Source organism: Thunnus thynnus, unplaced genomic scaffold (genome assembly GCF_963924715.1).
Source record: "Thunnus thynnus unplaced genomic scaffold, fThuThy2.1 SCAFFOLD_82, whole genome shotgun sequence".
Lineage (NCBI taxonomy): Eukaryota > Metazoa > Chordata > Actinopteri > Scombriformes > Scombridae > Thunnus > Thunnus thynnus.
In genome coordinates this window covers 23,023-47,500 of record NW_027095901.1, presented here as the reverse complement: position 1 = coordinate 47,500, position 24,478 = coordinate 23,023, and the positions used below count along the sequence as shown (strand labels likewise).

General features: G+C 40.5%; 1 protein-coding gene across 1 annotated transcript in view; it reads right to left on the bottom strand.

Moving 5' to 3' along the window:
• Positions 1–23,471, bottom strand: part of nyap2a (neuronal tyrosine-phosphorylated phosphoinositide-3-kinase adaptor 2a) — a 28,245-nt gene extending 4,774 nt beyond the window's left edge. The window contains exons 1-6 of the mRNA XM_067583986.1: positions 22,911–23,471; positions 19,218–19,434; positions 17,582–17,892; positions 16,440–17,384; positions 8,619–8,747; positions 8,285–8,397 (exon numbers count right to left, since the gene is read on the bottom strand). Of these exons, the coding sequence (XP_067440087.1) occupies positions 8,285–8,397; positions 8,619–8,747; positions 16,440–17,384; positions 17,582–17,892; positions 19,218–19,420 (1,701 nt within the window). The 5' untranslated portion in view covers positions 19,421–19,434; positions 22,911–23,471. The remainder of the gene's footprint in view (positions 1–8,284; positions 8,398–8,618; positions 8,748–16,439; positions 17,385–17,581; positions 17,893–19,217; positions 19,435–22,910) is intronic.
• Between the last annotated feature and the right edge of the window lie 1,007 nt (positions 23,472–24,478).

Sequence of the window (24,478 nt, the reverse complement as noted above, 5' to 3'; positions counted from 1 at the left end):
TAAAGAAATGTTACTCAGTTTACTTTGCACCTGTAAATATTATGGAAAAATCTACAAAAACAAATGGCTGCACATTGAAACACATAAAAAATTTGGCCAAATGTTTGTTCAGTTTTACAAACCTAAAGTTACTAAACTCAATGACAGAGAACATAATAATAATGATAATTAGATGTTGTTCTTTTCTCTTGTTTGTTTTCACATTCATCTGCTGAAGGAGGAAAGTTTCTCTGAGCTCATTGCAAATCTGATTTTGAGGGGCGAATCTATGAGCATGATTTGTGACATGTGTGAGCCAATTGCAGTGCAGTATGCAATTTACACAAGTGCGATGTGGAAACTTTTTTTTAAAGATTTTTTTTCGGGGGGGGGGGGCATTTTTGTTAGTCTCTTTGTGGTTTGTGTCAATCCGATGATCACTCGTTCATTCAAGAATATAACATCTTTCACAACAAGATCCAAAATGTGGATAAAACCTTTAAAGTATGGAAGCGCAACAGAAGGGGAGGAGTGAGAGAGAGGCTGAAATGACCGAAGCTCAGTCAGCCAGTGGTGGTGCACAAACATCCCCATCAGAGACCATGTGTACAACGGACATAAAGCTACTGTCAGTGTCTGTGCACCCTTTCTGCGTCCCTCATGAGTTCCCCCTAACTGTTGTTTATATTCACCCCAAAGCCATTGCAGATAATGCAATTTATCTCATCCAATCCTTTACAAAATCCATCTTTTTACAGATTTTATTATTGTACTGTGTGTACTAGCCTATACAAACCCATTTCTTAAACTTATTTTATTGTTGTAGTGTTTGTGTGTGATGCCATTGTTTATCTGTGCTGTACTGAACTGACTGAGGCCCTGTTGTTATTCTAAGGATTATCATTATTACAATAATTATTTGCTGAACTCAATTGCAAAAACGAGGTGCTTGGGCTGCTCAAAAACTCATGAAAGTTGGCACATATGTCAGACATGGTGAAAATGTATATATGATATGGGTCTTGGGCTTGGGTGTGGTAAATTGGCTTGATAGCACCCCCTAACAAATTTCAGTCAAACTCAAAGCCCCCACCTTTAAATTTGACGTAGATGAACGGAATTTAGTAGTCAGTAGTAACATCTCCAGACTTAGAAAAAAGCCTCTTGGAGCCATACCCTAAGTCTAACAAGAAGTCAGCCATTTTCAATTTACTGTGCAATTTTTACTCAGTTTTTACGATTTACAGGTGTTGTACTTTAACAAATTCCTCCGCAAGAATTAACCAGAGCAACTTCAAATTTGGCAGGTGACATCTAAACACCTTTGCAATGCCAAAATGCGAAGCTTTTGAGTTTTCATAGAATGCTCTTGACATGGCGTGCCAATTAATTTACATGTTTCACCATGAAGAGTCCAGGCCTGAACACATCTGTGTGTCAAAATTGAGTCATTGTCATAGCACCACCTTCTGGCAACAGGAAGTTACAGGTGCTGCACTTTTACAATTTCTGCCTAGCAGATTGACCAGATACATCTCAAATTTCATCAGAAAAGTCTTAAGACCTTGATGATGCTATATTGTGAAGCTTGTGAGTTTTCATTCAATGCCATTGCCATGGTGATCTGGCAAATTTCAATGTTTCAATGTGAAAAGATAAACTGTTTTAAATTGACTCCGCATTGTCAGATCTTTCCTAAATTTCAAATGTTTGATAAGAGTTCCAGTCTGAAGACATGTACAGGCCAATGTTGAATCATAGTCATGTTACCACCTACTGGCAACAGGAAGTTACAGGCACTGTACTTTCACGACCTCTGCCTTGCAGGTTGACCAGATCCATCTCAAATTCATCTCAAATCATCAAACTGAACATTTAATAGTCTTTCCACAGAATCCTATTTTATCAGACCATTACTTAATAACTTTTGAATTCCTATTACTGGACTACATGCCATTAAATAAAAATGTCTTCACTAGATGTCTCTCTGATAGTGCTGTAGCGAAATTTAAGGAAGCAATTCCATCAGCGTTGAATTCAATGCTATGTCTCAATACTACAGAGGACTCTTATGTTAACTTTAGTTCCTCCCAAACTGATAATCTTGTTGATAGTGCTGCAGGTTCGCTATGAATAACACTGGACTCCATCACCCCTTTAAGAAAGAAGATAATAAAACAAAAGAGCTTAGCTCCATGCCTCCCAAACCGGCACAGTAAAGCAAACATCACTAAAATTTCTTTTAAAAAAAATTTTTTTTAATTCATAGATTAACATAGATGTATAAAGGCAGAAAATAAATAGCGTCAGGGGATGCCACAGTTGAAGGGGCTGTTAAAGCAGGCATGTAGATGTTTTCAGGCCTGGGCTCTTACTGGACATTGTACAAAGTAGTTAAATATAATTTCCTGTGTCCACAATGTGGCACTAGAGAAAACAGTAATTATACAACATGTTGCTGTATATCTTGTGTCATATCAGCCTGACTTCCTGTTGCCAGTAGGTGGCACTATGAGTATGACTGACTATTGACATGGAGATGTGTTCTGGCCTGGACCTCAATCAAGCATGTGGAATTTGGGGTAGATTTGACAAAGTCCAGTGGAGTTCCAACAACTTCCTGTTTCATGGTGAAACATGCAAATTTACGGGCATGCCATGTCAAAGGCATTCCATGAAAAGTCAAGATTTTTATAACTTTTCATCATAAAGTTCTTTAGATGTATCTGACCAAATTTGAAGTCGGTCGGGTTAAATCTTTAGGAGGAGTTCATTAAAATGCAATGCCTGCAAATGGGAAAAAAGTAAATTCAAAATAGCTGACTTTCTGTTGAACTCAGGCTGCAAGAGGCTTTTTTGTGTGACTGGACATGATACATGTGCCTACCAAATTTTGTTCATCTACATCAAACTCAAAGGTGGGGACTTTTAATTTGACATTTTCTAGGGGGTGCCCTCAAGCCATTTTGTAATACCCAAGCCAATAACCCATATCCAGTATCAATTTTCACCACTTCTAATGAATGTGCAAAGTTTCATGAGTTTTCAAGCATTCCTGGCACCTCAAAAATGCCAAAAGTAATTAGGGGGCACTATAGAGCTATGTGCCACGCCCAAGTCCATTTATGACATCAAGTTAGAGTACTTACTAGTTTGAGCAGGTGTGCAAAGTTTTGTGAGTTTTTGTGCATCTTAAAGGCCTCAAATATGTGTATGTAAAATGACAGTTGACGCACAAAATCCAATTGGCCGACTTCCTGTAAAGCAAAAAAAATCTTTTTTTTTCAAGGTATAATGATGAGAGCAATGATGCCACCAAAGTTCATGAATATCAAATAAACTTTTTCAAAACTCGACTTGTGTTTGGGGGCGCTATGGAGCCTGCTGGCCACACCCAAGCCTAAACTATATCACTATAAAAGATACAGTTTCCCCCCACTTCTGATGCAAGTGCAAAGTTTTGTATGTTTTTGAGCACGTTCAGTCCCTCAACACTGCATTTCTTCACACTGCTAGGTGCTTGGGCCCTAAATATTATGAAAATATGCAAGAAGGAATATTATAACAAAATATTAGAAAATAACAAAAATAATACCAAGGGCATATGGAGTGTATTAAATAACATTATTAGAAATTGATCAAAAACACAAGTTACCCTGAATATTTTATTGACAATAAGACTATAAACAACATGAATTTTGTGGTTATTGGCTTTAACAACTTTTTTGTAAGTGTGGAAAAGAAGAAGCAATGGAAATTATCGACATAATTGGCAAGAGTAAGAATAAAATGTGACTGGAATGGTCATGGCTCTGTCACTGTCTAGCTCTATGTCCCTCCATCAGTCCACTAGATGCCTTCAGGCTTAAAAGACCACTTGAGATACTATTGCTCATTGTATTTAACCTTTGTCCTGACATTTAAGTTTGTATACATGTGCTCTATTGGAAGAGCTGCAGAGCTAGGTGTAATAGATGGTGCTTTTGCCTTCTCCTTGTTAAGAAGTTGGGTTTCCAAATGATATTAACTAGTTGTGCACTTACAGTTGCAGGTTACCATACGCGCAAGTGTTTTTGCTTTTGTTATTTGGCTTTAACTGCTTTTGTTTTTTAGAGAAGTATAGCGGAATGTGTATGCCTATGATATCTACTCTGACTGTGCTTACAACCTTGCTAAACTATAGCACTGCAAGAACCTTTATGTCTCATTGTGTTATCTAGGTTTTGGTTTTCTGTTTGCTCTGTGTTTTTCCTCGTATGTCTCTGTACTGCTTTTCCCACCACACTTGCCCTGCATCATCTATGTTAGACCTGCCCTATTCCCAGAGTTTTCCTCAGCCAATCAGCTCCTTGACAGTCCTCTCTCGACTCACCTGTTCCCTAATACCTCATTGCTTCTGTCTGTATGTAAGTCCTGCTTTTCAGTTCGGTCTTTGTTGAATCCTTTGTTTTGTTCAGTATTATTCAGTTTGTTCTGATTGTTCTGCTTGCTCAGTGTTGTTCAGTTCTTGTTTTGACCCGCCCCCTGACCAGCCTGTATGAGTCTTTAATAAAGGGGTTTTTCTTCAGCCTTGTTCAGCCTGTAGTTTCCTGCTTTTGAGTACATCCTGCTGCTCTTTGTGATAGGAATGAAATTGATGACTTTCGCTGTACTTGTTTATCTTTAACTTATCATTCAAAGCAGGTACAAGTTATTCCATTATATAAAGCTGGGCACAGACATCACTTTACCAATTACAGGCCTGTGTCTTTACTTTCCTACATCTCTAGGATATTGGAAAAACTCTTTATTGGAAGGTTACACAATTTTATTGAGAAGCATACATTGTTGATGGACAGTCAGTATGGATTCAGAACAAACAGATCAACATCTATGGCATTAATGGAGTTAATAGAAGAAATAACCAGTATGCAGTGAGAGTATAGATTTTTTAAAAAAGCATTTGATACCATTGATCATGATATATTACCCAATAAAATGGAAATGAATGGTATCAGAAGTGTTGTGCTGAATTGGTTGAAAAGCTACACAGGAAACAGGCAACAACTTGTGCAGATAGGTGAGTCCCTCAGGGGTCAGTATTAGGCCCTAAATTGTTTATTTGTGTATAAATGACATATGTAAGGTATCAAGAATATTGAAATTTGTCTTATTTGCAGACAACACCAGTATTTTCTGTTATGGGGAAAATTTGCAGCAGCTATTGGAGGTGGACATGACAGTAATGAGTAAATTTAAAATGTGGTTTGACACAAACAAATTATCATTTAATTTGAACAAACTAAACTTGTGTTGTTTGGAAATCGTAAAATAAACACAAGTTCAAATGATATAGATAATGTTAATATAGAAGGAGTATATGAAAATAAATTTCTGGGTGTGATATTTCACCACAAAATCTGCTGGAAATCTCATAAGATGTTCGAGCAAAGTCGGCAAGAAGCATTGCATTTCTGGGAAAAACAAGGTACATTCTGGATAATAAAGCATTGTACACTGTATTGTTCACTTGTATTACTGTATCTGAATTACTGTGTGGAGTCATGGGGCAACACTTCTCTGTGCTTGTCTTGTTAGATCTTAGTGCTGAATTTGACACCACTGACCATCACATCCTATTACAGAGACTGGAACATTTAATTGGCATTAAAGGAACTGCATTAAGCTAGTTTTAATCCTATTTATCAGATCTATTTCAGTTTGTACATGTTAATGATGAATCCTCCATGAGGGCAAAAGTTAGACACGGAGTTCCACAAGGTTCTGTACTTGGACCAATTCTATTCACCTTCTATATGCTTCCTTTAGGTAATATTATTAGGAAACACTCCATAAATTTTCATTGTTATGCAGATGATACCCAATTATATTTATCAATGAAGCCTGATGAACCCAATCAGTTAACTAAACTCCAAGCATGCCTTAACGACATAAAGACCTGGATGACCTGCAATTTATGCTAATGATATAGCTACTCTGGATGGCATTACCCTGGCCTCCAGCACCACCGTAAGGAATCTGGGAGTTATCTTTGATCAGGATATGTCCTTTAACTCCCAAATCAAACAAATTTCAAGGACTGCCCTAACCCTAACCCTTGCTGCTGTCACCAATTGCTGCTCATGGAGAAATATTGGGTCTCTGTAAATTAAAGAGTACAGTCTAGACCTGCTTTATGTGAAAAGTGCCCTGTGATAACTTCTGTTATGAGTTGGTGCTATATAAATAAAATTGAATTTAATTGACTTGACTACTGAGTAAACAATAGTGTCTGTTATAAAGGGAGACGCAAACAAATGAATAAAGGAGTTATTTCAGACACAGCCTAAGAGTTTGGTAAGATTACAGTTTTTATTTATGTTTTTTCTATTACAGGTGATGTCTTTTTCCTCCCATTTTAGCTTCGCTACATTGGCTTCCAGTAAAATCCAGAATTGACTTTAAAATCCTTCTCCTCACCTACAAAGCCCTTAATGGTCAGGCACCATCATATCTTGAAGAGCTCATAATACCGTATTATCCCACTAGAACACTGTGCTCCCAGTATGCAGACTTACTGGTGGTTCCTACAGTCTTTAAAAGTAGAATGGGAGGCAGAGCCTTCAGCTATCAGGCTCCTCTCCTATGGAACCATCTTCCAGATTGGGTCCGGGGTGCAGACACCCTCTCTATGTTTAAGAGTAGGCTTAAAACTTTCCTTTTTGATAAAGCTTATAGTTAGGGCCGACCAGGCTCGCCTTGGATCAGCCCTTAGTTATGCTGCTATAGGCCTAGACTGCTGGGGGACTTCCCATGATGCACTGAGCTCCTCTCTCCTCCTCCTCCCCTCCATCTGTATGTATTCATTTACCATTAATGCATGTTACTAACTTGACTTCTTCCTCGGAGTCCTTTGTGCTTTCTGATCCGCAGGAAACCTCATTAACTGCGCTGACATGGGGATGTCCCTCCTCTGTCCTTCCCCTGCTGTTTCTGCTGTTGCTGCTGTCTGTTGTCGCTAGTCATGTATCTATTGTTATTGTTGTTGTTACTGTTGTTGTTCTGCTTCTCTGTGTCACCACCCTCCCCACTCCCTTCTCTCCCTCTCAACCCAACCAGTCAAAGCAGACGGCCGCCCACCTAGAGTTTTTCCTTACCGCTGTTACCAAGTGCTGCTCGTGGTGGAATTATTGTGTCTCTCTCTCCATAAATTAAAGAGTTCAGTCTAGACCTGCACTATGTGAAAAGTCCCCTGAGATGACTTTTGTTGTGATTCGGCGCTATATAAATAAAATTGAAATTGAATTGAATTGAAATTTAATTTGTGATAAAGTGGAAATCACTTTAGAAATTGGTTTTAGTGAGATTAAATTTCACGTTAGTTTCATTTTTAGTTTAATGTTGGTTTCATGTTAGTTTCACATAAGTTTAATGTTAGTTTAAAGGTTCTATGTGTAACTTCTAGTAATTCCGTCTCGTTAGAGTCACCATTGGCAGTTAAATGAGCTGCATTTGCTCATGCTCAATGGTGGCATGAGACTATGGCAGGTGATGTCTTTTTCCTCACTTACACTTCTCATAATAACATAAAAGATCTCTAATGTTGTGTTTTGCAATGTGCTTCAGTGCTTCAACAAAGCATCTCTACCTCCCAGTCAGTCCCCAGAGATTAGCAGGAGAGAGGCAAGGCACTCAGGAGCACACAAAAACATCACATTCTTTGGATTTTTACAGAAAAACCGACCAAGTCCTTCACATAGAAATCAGTCCACAGGCTGTTACAGGCAACCAGGAAAGTCAGGGAAGGTCTCCTTTTTTAAATTACGTTACAACCAGTTTACTCATTGGCAATAAAAAATGATTAATACATGTCAAATGCTTCACAATGCTTTCATATAGGACCTTTAATGTCAGTTTAATGTAGTTGTCTCATTAGTTTCATGCTCATGTCAGTGATTAATATATTTTAGTATCAGTATTAATGTTTTACTTCATTGTTAAATATACAGGACAAGTGTTAGTGTCAGTCAGTGTTAAGAGTTCAAGTTGAGAGAAATTACAAAAAGTTTACACCAAGTACTTTATACAAAACTGAAATTACAAAAATGCCTTTTGAATGAAGTAAAAAAAAAAAACTTTTGTTTACATGTTTACAGATCAGATGTTCAATCAGCAGACAGATCAAAACTTCTGCCCAAATGTAAAATGTTTTATGTTCTATTCAGTGAAGTTTCTGTCTATAATAATCATCTGATTCACAACATGGATGTAAATGACAGACAGGTAGACAGACAGGAGACGGACAGGTGTTTCACAGGTGTTGTACCTGGCTGAGGACGGGGTGGTGTGGCTCGTGTGGCTGACGTTGTGGTGTTCCACCTGGTGAAGGAACTCCTGACGTGGATGCTGAGCGGCCAAGTTTACACACAGGCTTTGATTCTGCAGATAAAATGATTTTTACATCAATCAACACATAGAGATGCTCCAGCTGTTCACTTCTTGTTCACCTGTTGCTCACCTAAGTGGAACCTTCTAGAAATCAAAGTCTGTATAAAAAGTGACACTTACAACAGGACAGCAGTGAAGAAAGCTTTGAATGTTCTCTGATGATGTTTAATAGATCTGTGAGAACATTTCAACCTTACTTGCTTCTGACTCACCTCCTCCTCCTCCAGCCAGCATCATGGTTGGGCTGACCGATGACCTCCCCATCCTGCTAGAAACAGGACTCGATTGTCCGTCTTTGTCTCTGTCCTTACTGTCATGTCTGGGCAGAGACCTGGAGTCTCCTGCAGAGACACAAGAAGACAAACAAACACAGCAGAGTTAGAAATGAGAGACAATAAGATGAAGTGTGCCGCCTGTGCACTGCTTTTTGTTTTGTTAGTAAATTCAGTGTTTTGCTTCAGTATCCGCAATCATGAATATCACGGAAACAACTCCTGCAGATATATTTCAAACTTTTCTTACCTCATCTGTGGAATTATTGGACATTCTGGTCAAAGGTGTCCTCACCTTTTGCCAGGTAGTGAAATGCAGGTGGAGAGGAAAATGTGCCAGACTTCACACACCCTTACTGGGAATATTTCTCTCCAACTTGCGATCACTGTGTGACAGACTTGAAGAGTTTCAGCTGTTGGTGGGGAAAAACTGAGACTTTTCTTCATCCTCTGATTTTTTTCTTCACGGAGACATGGCTTTGTGGATCAATACTGCACTCTGTGCTGCAGCTGGCAGTCTTCTAACTGTTCAGAGCTGATCATGTGCTGACGTGCTGCAGTAAGCGTATTGTCTCATTTCTGGTTGCCAACTGTGTTTACTGATAGCATTTTTGCTGTTCTCAACTCAGTTAATTTTGCCATATTCTTCATTACTGTGGATAAATACCCACTGTACATTTAAACTTATGCTAGTTCTGCTCAAGCACTCTTAGCTCTCTCCTTCTTTTAGCGACTTTTCTCACTAATCCCACAGTTGTTAGTTATATATGTTTAGCTATTCCTCCACCTCCTTTAGTGATAATGGTACATGTAATAAATGTAGTTTCTAACAAGTTCTCCCCACTCAGTAACACACCCCCTGAGAAACCAACTCTGATCATTGGCAGCTCTATAGTGAGAAACGTGAAGTTAGCAACACCAGCAGCCATAGTCAAATATATTCCTGGGGCCAGAGCAAGGAATATAGAATCAAATTTAAAACTGCTGGCTAAGGATAAGCATAAATAAAGGACGATTGTTATTCACATCAGTGGGAACGACTCCCGATTACACCAATCAGAGGTCACTAGAATCAATGTTGAGTCGCTGTGAACATATGCGAAGACAATGTTGGACTCTGTAGTTTCCTCTGGACCGCTGCCTAATCTGACCAGTGATGTCATGTATAGCCACATGTCATCATTCAACCGCTGGCTGTCGAGGTGGCGTCCAGCAAACCATGTGGGCTTCATAGATAACTGGCAGACTTTCTGGTGAAGACCTGGTCTGATTAGGAGACAGGATGATCATTTCTTCTCTCCTTTGTTAATGTGTGCATGTTCCTGAGAGAAGGAATGTCCCTCAGGAGGCCAACTCCTCTCTCTCCATCCTGGCTGATGCCCAAATAAGGTACCGTTCTCAGGATTGGTATAAGCAAGACATTATTTTATATTTGTGTTTAGTGTTTTCAGGCAATTCCCATGACACTCTCATATCTAGAAATATGGCTGAGTTTATTAGTAGACCAAAACCATGACAACCCAGAGCTGAGACCAGGAAGCAGAGCTGCAGTCCTACACGCTTCTCTGCGCTTCCATTAGAGCAGTTACCCACCCAAAACCACATAGAGACCACGTCTGTCCCCAAAACCACATAAGGACTGTGTCTGTCCCCAAAACCACATAGAAACCATGTCTGTCCCCAAAACCACATAGAAACCGCGTCTGTCCCCCAAACCACATAGAGACCGTGTCTGTCCCCAAAACCACATAGAGACCACGCCTGTCCCCGAAACCACATAGAGACTGTGTCTGTCCCCAAAACCACATAGAGACTGTGTCTGTCCCCAAAACCACATAGAGACCGTGTCTGTCCCCCGACCACTTAAATCAATTAAATCTAAAGTAAACAAAAGTAGAGTCATTCATAACAATCTAATAAAACTTAACACCACCACAGCAATAGTACAACAAAATAGGAGAATTTAATCAGGTATCTTAAACATTAAATCACTATCACTTAAAGCCGTATTAGTAAACTATTTAATCTCAGATCATCATATTGATTGATTGTCTTACTGAAACCTGGCTGTGTCATGAAGAACATGTCAGTCTAAATGAATCCAACTTCATTATAACTCATTAGAAAGTCTTGTTCTTAGTCTCTCAGCCAACCTGGAAAACTTTACAGCCAGTTCTATGTGTTATAGTGAACCGTCCTCCTGGTCCGTACTCTGAACTCTTATCTGAATTCTCAGAGTTTTTATCAAACTTAGTCCTTAGTACAGATGACGTAATTATAGTAGGTGATTTTAATATTCATGTGGACGTTGATAGTGACAGTCTCAGCACTGCATTTATCTCATTATTAGACTCAACTGTCTTCTCTCAGTGTGTAAATAATCCCACTCACTGTCTGAACCACACCCTCCACCTTGTTCTGGCTTATGGCATCGAAACTGAACATTTAATAGTTTTTCCACAAAATCCTATTTTATCAGATCATTACTTAATAACTTGTCTATCTGATAGTGTTGTAGATAAATTTAAGGAAGCAATTCCATCAGGATTGAATTCACTGCCATGTCTCAATACTACAGAGAACTCTTATACTAACTTTAGTTCCTCCCAAACTTATTCTCTCGTTGATAGTGCCACAGGCTCATTACGAATAACACTCGACTCCATCGCCACTTAAAAAGGAAGATAATAAAACATAAGAGGTTAGCTCCATGGTATAACTCCCAAAGCCACAAATGAAAGCAATCACGAAAACTTGAGAGGATTTGGCGTTCCACCAAACTACAAGAATCTCACTTACTCTGGCAAGATAGTCTTAAAACATATAGGAAGACCCCATCCCAACTAGGCTGCTTAAGGAAGTCTTACCCTTAGTGAGCACTTCTTTACTATATATGATCAATCTGTCTTTAGTAACAGGCTATGTACCACAGTCCTTTAAAGTAGCTGTAATTAAACCTCTTCTTAAGAAGCCTACTCTTGATTCAGGTGTTTTAGCCAATTATAGACCTATATCTAACCTTCCATTTCTCTCTAAGATCCTTGAGAAAGCAGTCTCTAATCAGTTATGTGACTTTCTACATAACAATAGTTTATTTGAGGATTTTCAGTCAGGATTTAGAGGCATCATAGCACAGAGACAGCACTGGTGAAAGTCACTAATGACCTCCTAACTGCATCAGACAAAGGATTTGTCTCTATACTTGTCCTTTTAGATCTTAGTGCTGCATTCGACACAATTGATCATCACATCCTATTACAGAGACTGGAACATTTAATTGGCATTAAAGGAACTGCATTAAGCTGGTTTAAATCTTATTTATCAGATAGATTTCAGTTTGTACATGTTAATGATGAATCCTCCATGAAGGCAAAAGTTAGACACGGAGTTCCACAAGGTTCTGTACTTGGACCAATTCTATTCACCTTGTATATGCTTCCTTTAGATAATATTATTAGGAAACACTCCATAAATTTTCATTGTTATGCAGATGATACTCAATTATATTTATCAATGAAGCCTGATGAAACCAATCAGTTAAACAAACTCCAAACATGCCTTAACGACATAAAGACCTGGATGACCTGCAATTTTCTGCTACTAAACTCAGATAAAACTGAAGTTATTGTGTTTGGCCCTAAACACCTTAGAAACACATTATCTAATGATATAGCTACTCTGGATGGCATTACCCTGGTCTATCCCACTAGAACACTGTGCTTACTGGTGCAGGCTAATGCAGGCTTACTGATGGTTCCTACAGTCTCCAAAAGTAGAATGGGAGGCAGAGCCTTCAGCTATCAGGCTCCTCTTCTATGGAACCATCTACCGGATTCAGTCCGGGGTGCAGACACCCTCTCTATGTTTAAGAGTAGGCTTAAAACTTTCCTTTTTGATAAAGCTTATAGTTAGGGCCGACCAGGCTCGCCTTGGATCAGCCCTTAGTTATGCTGCTATAGGCCTAGACTGCTGGGGGACTTCCCATGATGCACTGAGCTCCTCTCTCCTCCTCCTCCTCTCCATCTGTACGTATTCGTGTACCATTAATGCATGTTACTAACTTGGCTTCTTCTCCAGAATTTTTGTGCTTTATCATCTCACAGGAAAATCCAGAGATCGAGTTGTGGGCCATGCAGGGATGATGGTGTGGTCCTGTGGGTGTCCTGCCTTGACACCTTCTCCTGTTATTATTGTTATCATTATTTTTATTACTAGTCATATTTCTATTATTAGTATTGTTGTTATTGTTATTATTGCTGTTATTCTGCTTCTCTGTGTCTCCTTCTTTCTTTCTCTCTCAACCTAACCGGTCAAGGCAGATGGCGTCCACCAAGAGTCCAGTTCTGCTTGAGATTTCTTGACTGTTAAAGGGGAGTACAGTCTTGACCTGCTCTATGTGAAAAGTTCCCTGAGATAACTTTTATGATTTGGCACTATATAAATGAAATTGAAATTGAAATTAAAATCATGACACAGAACCCTCCAGAACTCTCCAACAAAAGGTGGAGGTTTCTGTTTTTACATGAATGAGGGCTGTTGTAACAATGTGGCAGTGATTCTACAGTACTGTTGTCCTGATCTGGAATCCATTTTTATCAACTTTAAATCCTTCTGCTCCCCCCATGAGTTCATGTCCTTCATACTGGTCAATGTTTACATCCCACTGCAGGCCAATGTGCATAGGCACAGCGCACACTTGCTAACCAGATACTGTATGAAGCAGACAAACCCAGACTCCTTGGTTATTGTCCCCAGCAACTTTGACAAAGGTAATTTAAGCCACAACCTGCCCAAATACAGACAATTTATTAAATGTTCAACCAGAGAATACTTTGGATTACCATTAGATTACTATCAGCAGTGCTACCATGCTGTCCCCCATGCTGCACTGGGCCACTCTGACCATGTTATGGTATGGTCCACCTGATCCCCTCATACAGGCAGAAATTAGAATGCTCTAAGCCTGTGGTGAGGGTATCTAAGAAGTGGAGCAGTGAAGCTGTGGAGGACCTCCATTAGTGTTTGGACTGTACATACTGTCCAAACACAGTCTGGATGACAGAGGCTGTAATGTCCTACGTCAGCTTCTGTGAGGACATCTGTAAAACCATCACACACCAGGGAGACTTACAACAATGACAACCCTGGTTCACAGCTAAACTCAGATGGCTAAGGTTGGAAAAGGAGTGGGGACAGGGAAAAGTTTAAAGAGGGGAAATACAGGTTCATAACAGATACAGATTATACATTAATGCATCCATTTATTCATCTTCCATCCGTCACTCAATCATTCATTTGCCCATTTACAGCTGATTGTTGATTTGCTACCTGACATAAATGTTTTTAAAATGTTCTGTTTCTCTGCACTAGTACACCTGGAACTCCTCCTCTACTATAACTTACCTACAGCTCACCTGTCACACTGTTATCCAAACACACCTGTGTGTTTGGATAATAATGGACAGGACAAACCTCCGTGCACATAAATGGTCAAACAGAAGTAATCACAAAATAGTATATCAGTGAAAACACCAGTGAAATATCTATTCAGGCTTTTTCTTCCACACCTGCCCTCTCTTGGGTCTCAATCAATGAGCTTGTAGATAACTTCAGTTCTAAAATTACAAATGTTATTGATGCCATTGCAGCTACTAAGGTGAAGGTGGTCTCTGGTAAAAGAGAGATTTCCATGGAGAAATGCTGGTCAGAATAGAAAAGAGTGTCGAAAAGCTGAATGCTGGTGGCGAAAAACAAACCTCTAGGTTCATTATGACATCTATAAAGAGAGACCTCGCATTTATAATTTGGAACTGAGAAATGCAAGGAGGTACTTCTTCTCTGACATCATCACCAAAAACAATAATAATACATGTGCCTTGGTTGCTACTGTGTGGATATGTGTTGTCCCTGTGTCCACTTAAAATCAATTTACGTAGTCCTGCTGTTCCTGCTGTTTGTTGTTGCTAGTCATGTATCTATTGTTATTGTTGTTGTCGTTGCTGCTGTTGTTCTGCTTCTCTGTGAAATCCTCCTGCTGCCTTGATATTCTGCCCACAGGATTTTTCTGATGTTTCTAACTTCATGGCCTCAGATCCTCTACAGATTGTCATTATGTCTCTTCTCTCAGGTGTCTTCCCACAGGCCCTGAAAACTGCCGTCATCAAGCCACTCTTAAAAAAGAACAATCTAGACGCTTCACTAATGAACATATTAAACCTCCCGTTTATAAGTAAAATCATTGAAAAGCTGTATCAACAGCTGAGCAACTTCTTGGCTCTAAACAACCGTTTTGATGTCTTTCAGTCAGGATTTCGACCACATCACAGCACTGAGACTGCTCTTGTTAAGGTCCTCAATGACATCCACTTAAACAATGACAGTGGCAGAATTTCAGTATTAGTATTACTAGATCTCAATGCTGCATATGACACAGTTGACCACAACATATTACTAGACTGGAAAACTGGGTGGGACTTTCTGGCACAGTACTAAACTGGTTTGAATCCTACTTAAAGGACAGGGACTACTTTGTGTCTGTAGGTAATTACACATCTGAGTGGACAAAAATGACACGTGGAGTTCCCCAAGGCTCCATTCTGGGGCCTCTTCTGTTCAACATTTACATGCTCCCACTGGCTCAGATTATGGAAAACAACTAAATATGCTACCACAGTTATGCAGACGACACACAAATTTGCATAACCATATCACCAGGGGACTCTGGTCCAATACAAGCACTGAGTAAGTGCATTGAGCAAATCAATGATTGGATGTGCCAGAATTTTCTTCAATTAAACATAGATAAACCTGAAGTAATTGTTTCTGGAGCCGAGGAAGAACGATTAAAAGCCAGCACTCAGCTTCAATCAATAATGATAAAACCACAAACCAAGCCAGAAATCTTGGTGTCGTCATGGACTCAGACCTGAATTTCAACATCCACATTAAAACATTTACAAAGTCAGCCTACTATCACCTGAAGAATATATCAAGAATTAAAGGACTTATGTCTCAGCAGGATTTGGAAAAATGTGTCCATGCATTTATCTTCAGTAGATTCAACTACTGTAACTGTACTACTCGAGTCCTCACTAAGACCAAGAAAGTGGATCATATCACTCCAGTTCCCATCTTTACACTGGCTTCCTGTCTGTCGAATAATTGACTTTAAAATACTGCTGTTGGTTCATAAAGCACTGAATGGTTTTGGGCCAAACTACATTTCTAATCTGCTGCTATGTTATGAACCATCCAGACCTCTCAGGTGGTTTGGGACAGGTCTGCTTTCTTTCCCCAGAGTCAAAACTAAACATGGAGAAACAGTGTTCAGTTTTTATGCTCCATATATCCAAACAAACTCTCAGAAAACTGAAGGTCTGCTGCAACTCCCAGTTCTTTTAAATCACAACTAAAGACTTTTGTTTGCTGCTGCCTTTGATTAAATCAATTATTCATTTCTTACACTGCACTACAACTTTTATTCTTGTATTTTATACCTGTCTTATTCTATTTTAGCTTGTTTTTGTTTTCTACTCTCAGCTTTTTAATTAAATGTATTAAATTAATTAAATGTATTTTATTATGTTTCTTTTGCACTTTGTCTTGATGCTTTTAATGTTTTATGTAAAGCACCTTGAATTGCCTTGAAAATGTCTGTAACTGAGTCTGTATTTAAACAGACAGCATAACTGTAGTACAATGCAGTATTGTTGTAGTATAAGGTAGTACTGATGCAGTATGATTGTAAGTACTGCCCCTCACCTTCACTCCTCCGGCCTCCAGAGCCTTTCTTCAGTCGTCCGGAGGTAAACAAGTTGTTGAGCTCATCCAATGGGCTCGTCGGCGTCTGTGACCTCATTGACACGTTCTGCATGGAGCCATGGGTGGAGGAGGAGTTACTGAGCTTAGCCCCACCCTCCTGGGCGCGGTGTGAGGACAGGCGGGGCATCAGAGCGTCGTAGGGAGGTGGCCTCTTCAGGCTCAGAGGTGTCAGACAGCGCCCCATGCTCACCGGAGACGGGCATGCTGATTGGCTGCGAGGGTAACCATGTCCGCTGTGGGCAGAGCCAGACGACTTGTAGAGGGCGGAGGGGAGGGGCGGAGCCGACGAGCGACCTGATGATGTAATGGTGTGAGTAGATGGCAGGTCCCGGTCCCTGCGGTGGGGGGCGGAGTTCTGCGGGGGTTCGGGCCCCCCCGCCTTGCTGTAGGGGGCGTTCTCCAGTGCGGGCAGCCGGGTGACATCCAGCGGGGTCAGGGGGGATTCCGGGGAGTGAGGGGAGCACTGGGCGGGGGCAGGGGGGAAGACGAGCAGTGGGGGCCGGGGTGTCAGGAGGTTGGGGAACGGTGGGGGGATGTCGCAGGACTCGGGGTCCATGATGGAGTCCTGCAGGAAGTCCTCCAGCACCGGGAACTTCATCTCCTCGTAGACTGCCTCGCTTGGCTCTGCCCCCCCGGGATCTGAACCTTTCAGCTCCTGCAGGACGTGTCCCACCATCTCAATGTAGACTGGCTCCTCATCATCCGTGTCTCTGGATGCCGGACTCTGGCTTTGGGAGGATGCTTTGTCCCGTCGTGAGGAAGTTTTCTTGTTGCCGTGGTTACGGATGTAAGACTCATCAAAGGAGGTGCTGAGTTGTGTGTTCGGGTTCCTTTTGGGTTTCGGGGGAGGCATCTTCCTAGAGTCCTCCAAGTAGGGACATCGAGCTGAGGACAAACAGACTGAGTTAAAAACCTCAACCCAAACTTGAACCATGTCCACTAAGACATCATGTCTGTCCATGGAACAACATGTCTGTCCATGAGACAACATGTCTGTCCACTGGGACATCATGTCCACCTTGTCTTCTGACTCTGCAGAAGACAGATGTGAGGACAGTTGTTAAACCCAGCAGGTGTCTCACCTTCAGCCTGCTCCGGCATCTCATTGGTTTCTTTGGGCCTGTTGGCGACTGCCGAGCCTCCGTTGACTGTCTCCGAGCTGCTGCTCAGCTTGGTGTTGGGGTCTCTCTTAGGTTTTGGCGGTGGGTGTTTTCGGTTATGGTTAGCGTCATCATCGCCGCTGCCCACTGAGTGGAGGGACTGCGAGCGGACAGTGAAGCCCTGGCTGGGTGGAGGGATCCGGTCTTGCGGGGCTGGCATCGTCATGAAACCCATCCTGAAATGTTTCCCGGAGTATGCCCCGTCCGTTGCCCTGGCAACATCTTCACCAATCCTGGATGGACAAATAGAAAGTCACGTTAGTTCGATCATTAACTAATAACCCAACACGAAACAGCAGAACATGAGCTTCACACACATCACAGAGTAAACACACATCACATGGATGATACAGGAGGAAGAATGACACACATTTAAACTCTGAACATCATTGATGATATTGTTGAGCTTTTTAATACCTTTATGCCTATTTTCTTCTTTCTTCTTGGTTGTAACTTCACTAACTTCCTGTTTGTTTCTACAACAGTAATAAAACCTGCTGCCCACAATGTGTCAGTTTGAATCCAGTTTATTTCATGTGAAGAAAGACATAAACAGCTTGCATGAAAAACACATTTGTTCTCAATAAATGTGTTCAGTGGTGTTTGTGCCTCCTGAGCAGCTGTAAGATCAGATCAGTGACATTTTAGTTATACACCCGTCTGTGACATGAAGATTGCTGCTGTAAAGCTTGTTGGTTGAACATTTCTTTACAAACATTACAAACAGAATCATTCATGTGGAAATGTAGATTTTTTCCACCAAACAAATAACATTAACGTGGACATATTTTACTTTTTGTGTACATTTCAATGCTTCAACTGGAATGAACTGTCTTTACATGATATATTTATTTTTGTATTTCTATATGTCTAAATGTTTTTCTTGTATTTATTTATTTATTTATTCATGGCATATTATGGCTTCACTTTCCATGGCGGCAAGAAGTGGAAACGTTTCGTCCATCTTTAAATACAGTGTTCAGTGTTCAGTGGTTAATAGCAGGTAGGAATAGTTTGCTTCTGTCTGGTTCGCCCAGCTGACAAATCCTGCTTTAGACTGAGGTTAGTACCACCCACTCATGAAATACAGAAATAACCTAAATAAAAGCTGATGTACAGAAATGTAGGAATAAATTCAAAACATTAATTTTATTATGTCCTTTTTCGTACCAAATGTATTTAATTATTTATTTTATTTATTTGTTCATTTATTTATTTATACTTTTTTTCCATCCTCCATAAAAAAAAAGTGTTTACGTGTTGAGTGTTTTATAAATTTTGTTAAAACATAACTTGTTTTCATGGAAGAAAAGTTTGCACGTTTATGATTAATTCTACCAGATATAAACATCTGGCACCATTTGATTTATCCTTCTTAATTCATGTTCATATAAGATTATAAACGCCACAGGATCTGAAATACAGGCCTCATTTCTAAATATAAGAGAATGCATTTACAGATCGTTGGCTGCTTGATCATCACACACTAAAACTGTTTTGTTCTTTTAATATATTCAGCTCTGATAATGTTTCTACATCTAGATTCACACTCGTATACCTCTTGATGGCTTCTTCTTGCCGTCTCTTCTTCTGGTGTTTCTCCTGCAGGTAGGTCCAGTTGGTCTGGTTGCGAATGCGGTCGCTCTCCCTGGCAATGTCAGAGGCATTCTGGATCACCAGACCATCGTAGGTTCGAAGTCCGCTGTCCTCCACATATTGGAAAAACCTCCTAAAAGACGATGCCTCTTCCTGAGACGTCATGACTCCCCAAATACCTGAGCAGAGGACAGAGAGTTAATTATGTCCTGTTTCATGTTTCATGTTGACAAACATTCAGATGAAAAGTGTTTTCTGTGCAGACGAACATTCATAAACTAGTAAAAATAAAAATTGTTAATATTTGATTTTATTACACCATTTATTGATTTTTTTCTTTACTTCTTTTTTGTTTTTACGTTTTGTCACTTTTTCCATTTGAACAAATTCAAAACCTGTGTAGTATTTAGTCTGATGTCTGGTGGCTCGATCATGTTAATCACTTCACATCTCCTACCAGCAGCCCGTAACCATGACAGCCAGCTCTGACCAACCATAACTGTTTGTTCGGTTTCTTTACAGATCAATTCACTTCTTTGTTTTACGTTGGGAAACATAAAGACGATTGAAAGAAAGATTGATTTTTTTAATTTAACCTAAAGATGGTGCCACAATGTGTAAAGCAAACACAGGTATCACTACAGGTGACACAGATAACAGTACAAGCTGCTAAAAACATCTGGAAGATTATAAAACAAAGTTTCAGGACATGAGAGGAAACCTAACCCTAACCCTGCAGAACATCTGAAAACATCACATGATCACCCTTCTGTTACTAATCAATATACCTGAATTTGCTCTCATACCTAGATGTAATAATGTGTTCACACAGGTTTTATAAGAATAAGGTTATTGAAAATGTGTGCTAATGATAATTATCAATGAGATCAATGTGTTTCTATCAGATCCTTATGCCTTTTAATTTATTGTATATATTATTATATATACAGTATTTATAAAATTATTTATATCTTTATTTGTATTCAAATAAAGGTGGAAATATGTGTAAAAATCCAGTTTTTGTTTTTATTAAACTTTTAATTTTAGGATATTAAAGTGTTCATGAATAAACTACCTTATGAAGGAGGTTCATAGACGACTGCGCTGACTACTGAGCTAAAACTTTACTCATCGCCTCCCTGCAGACAGACCTCTACCTATTTATACACCCATAACACACAGACAGCACAGCCTGGAACATGTAGGGAAGAACTTCAAAGGTGATTCTTGCTTTGCACTTTTCATTTATTGTCTATTTTTTACAACCTAACTTTGTGGAAAGGAGAAGAGGAACAACAGGTTATGGAGAGTCTCTTGGGAGCACTTTGTGTGTGTCAGTAGTTCAACTTTATCTCGGGGTAACACCCCCAACTCCAGGACTGATGTCCAAATAAGGAAATGTACGTCATGTAGCAGGTGGATGTGACTCCCCTCACTGAGACCTGCTGATAGACGTCACAGCGGAGCAGAGGAGAGACACTGAGATAGTGATGTAACTGACCTGCACGCTGGTATCTGACATGGTTGTTTTCTTCCCGAAAAACAAATAATTTTAAAAATATTTGTATGAAATAAATATTTGTAAAAAAAAACACTATTTGTGCTTTGCCAAATAATGTATATATATATATATATATATATATATATATATATATATATGTACTGTACTGATCAATATACCTGAATTTACATATATATATATATATATATATATATATATATGTACTGTACATATAATATCTATATTATGTATGTATGAGATGCAGTTGATTATATACATCATTTTTGTTTTATTTCCAGGAGATATGGACATGAACAGAATAAATGATGTTCAGAGCAGATCAGACCAGTTTGATGTCTCTGATTGGTTTCAGTTATTGATTGATAGTGATCCTGAGTGGACTGATTGTTGGTCTTTTCTCTCCTTCAGTCCTCCCCTCACTGATGATATAATCTCTGCTCTCCTCCCCCACCTCTCCTTCTCCCGGCATCCAGCTAAAAATGGAACATGGAGACAGCCAGCCGTTACCTAGCAACAGCAGCATCTCTCACAGGAGCATGATGTCATGCTTGCTGGTCCAAGGGGGAGGAAGAGGGGGGAGGGTAGGAGTGGAGGAGAGGAGAGGAGAGAAGGAGGAGAGTAGAGGAGAAGAGGGAGAGGGGAAAGGAGAGGAAGAGGAGGAAGGGAGGAGGAGGTGATGAACATTTCTTCAAACCTTCAAAATAAAAGTATCCAGATTTTGTTAGCTCAGAAATAAAAAAAATGGGGCTTTTAAAGTGAAATTCACACCATCAGTATTTTCTGTTGACTGAAATGAGTAACGGTGACCTTTGACCACGAGTCCATCCCGTGATCAGTCATCTGTATTGATCCTGAAGGTGATGATTAATGGAGGAGTGCAGTGAAGCAGCAAGATGCTTCCTCCTTCCTTTCCGAATAAAGTCTGTCTCCCTGATCGCTGATGCTGCCGTCCCACAATGCAACAATGCAGAGTCTGTTTAGGCCTTCCTCAGTCTGTGTTCCAGTCCAAATGACCTGCCTGTTTTACCCAGCATGCTTTAGGAGCTGACTGTGCTGCAGCTAACTCTCCATTATAAATAACCTGCTGACAGGACGCCTGCAGCTGCAGATTGGTCATGAATTTATGAACCCATGAAGGTTTTATGTTTGTAAAACTGAGAAAAGTAGTTTGACATCATCCTGATGTAAAGTCTGCGGGCAAAGTGGGAGAAACACTACTGAGCATGTGCAGGAAGCTAGAAATGTTTTCAGCTCATATGCCAGATGAGCACTTCTCATTGGATTGGTGTAAATCTGCTGCAACGTTTTTGGAGATGTTTGGGAGCCGCTGGCCGGTTGAGACCAGCCTGCTAGCAGCCCGACTCCTGAGATGATCGGCCGGTCAACATGTCGTCATCCTAGGAAGAACATGATCCCATGAACTGATCTGCAGCTCTTTGCTGATTTACCGCTGGCTCTAATGTCTCTGCATCATTTAGATATATGATATAATAAGATAAATGTTGGTCTCACAGATGAAATCTAACAATTGTAGTTGCAACATTAGTTTGTATGAATGTAAAGTGAAGCTTCATGTTGTTACTGGACAGAACAGCAGCGCTGCCTCTGAAGCTCCTTATGTACACATATCACCACATTTACATACATACACATGGACTGAAATGAACATCAGTCTGTATTAAATATACTTTTACTTTATTACAGCTGCAGTTTGGATTTTTATAATGGCTACAATTTATGCATCTCACTGTCAATTAGATTATTATTTCTTGTTAAAAAGTCTGTTAGTGGAGCTTTGAGGCGAGTTGATGATGTCACAGGACAGTCAGGTACAAGTGATGATGTCACAGGACAGTCAGGTACAGGTGATGATGTCACAGGACAGTCAGGTACAGGTGATGATGTCACAGGACAGTCAGGTACAGGTGATGATGTCACAGGACAGTCAGGTACAAGTGATGATGTCACAGGACAGTCAGGTACAGGTGATGATGTCACAAGTACGTCCTCCACAGTTTCTACTCCTGAATTCAAAATTCACCTTTCAAAATAATAACCTGGTTCTCTCAGAAGGTAAAGTTAGAGAGAACGCACACAAACAGGAAGTGATGCCAAACACACACTGAAGCTTACCGGAGGATCCGCGAGGACTCACACTCCCTCCATCCCTCCTTCTATGACTCCTTCGGTGTCTCCTTCAGTCCTTCTGTGTCTCCTTCTCTCTCCTCATGTGTCTCCTTATGTGTCTCCTTCTGTGTCTCCTTCAGTGACTCCTTCGGTGTCTCCTTCAGTGTCTCCCTCTGTGTGTCCTTCAGTCCTTCCGTGTCTCCTTCTGTGTCTCCTTCAGTCCTTCCTGTGCAGAATCAAAGATGGATGAATGTTCGCTGCAGCTCGGAGGAGACGATGACTCGTCTGCAGCATTAATCCACACAACCTCCTTTCTCCTGCTGTCGTTCTCCTCTCGTCCCTTCCTGTCCTGCTGTCTCCCTGTTTTCCTGTCTTGCTGTCTTTCCCTCCGTCCTTTCGTTAAATCTCCTCAGAGCGGTAAAAATCCTGGCTCACACACACACACACACGCACACACACATACACACACACACACATACACAGCTCACACACACACGCATCCCCGGCAACGATCGCCACAAGAAACGAGAGGCTGAAACCACGGCAACCTGACAGCATCCTCAGCCTACTGACTCCTCCCCCTGCTGCTGAGAGAGAGAGAGAGAGAGAGAGAGAGAGAGAGAGAGATCTTGAATTTTCAAAAACCTTTATTTACACAATCAGGTTTCATTCAAACAAAAAAGAGCTGTGCCAACAAAACATTCACAAAATAAATGTTTTTACCAAAAACCCCACAAAATTCAGCCGAGCATGTGTACATAGCAGAGCTCCCCTCATTAATGGAGCACAGCACAGTTTCATAAAACAACATGAAAGTCAGACAGAAAGATCTTTCATCATGCTGTAATACTCTGCTCTTTATCTTTAGAATCAGAATAGTTTCTGCAGAAAGTTGAACAATTGGCATTTTTCACAAACCTTCCTTGACTATTTGTAACTTAGGAAAAAACGTGTTTGGAGAAAAATTCTCCACTGAGGCTTCACCTCAGCATCCAGACCCAGGTGAGACCTCCATGATGTTTCAGCAAAACCACTCAGCTTTGCTCCATTGACAGTTTGTTCCTTCATCTGGTACATCAGTTTTAAAGCATTCAGGTTCACTCCTCCAGGTACAGTGCAAGTTAAAAACACACCAGAACAGTCTTTAAAGTCGGTATGAGTCAGCACATAAAACAGAGCTGTGGCAGTATGACACCAGGAGGTCCTGTTCAGTCCATGTAAGCTGTTCTCACCACACTCTGAGCTAGTTGGTGAGGACCTTCACCGAAGAGACTCCCAGCTGAGAGGCCAGAGCAGAGACGGCCTGCAGCCTTGGTCCACAAAGTCCCACTACATGACCCGGTGTGAGGACTGTGGAGGAGACAGACCTTATGAAGGTTAATATGTTGAAAAATGTGAGAGCTTGGAGACCTGATGCGAGACCTTGTAGAATATGTGAGAACCTGTAGAACAAAGATCTGAACTTGTATCTTTAAATTCTCACTTGTGTAAAATATTCACACACGTGTGAGATAAATTTGAAGTCACAGAAAAAAACAAAACACATGAGAGCTTGTAGAAAAATGTGAACTTGT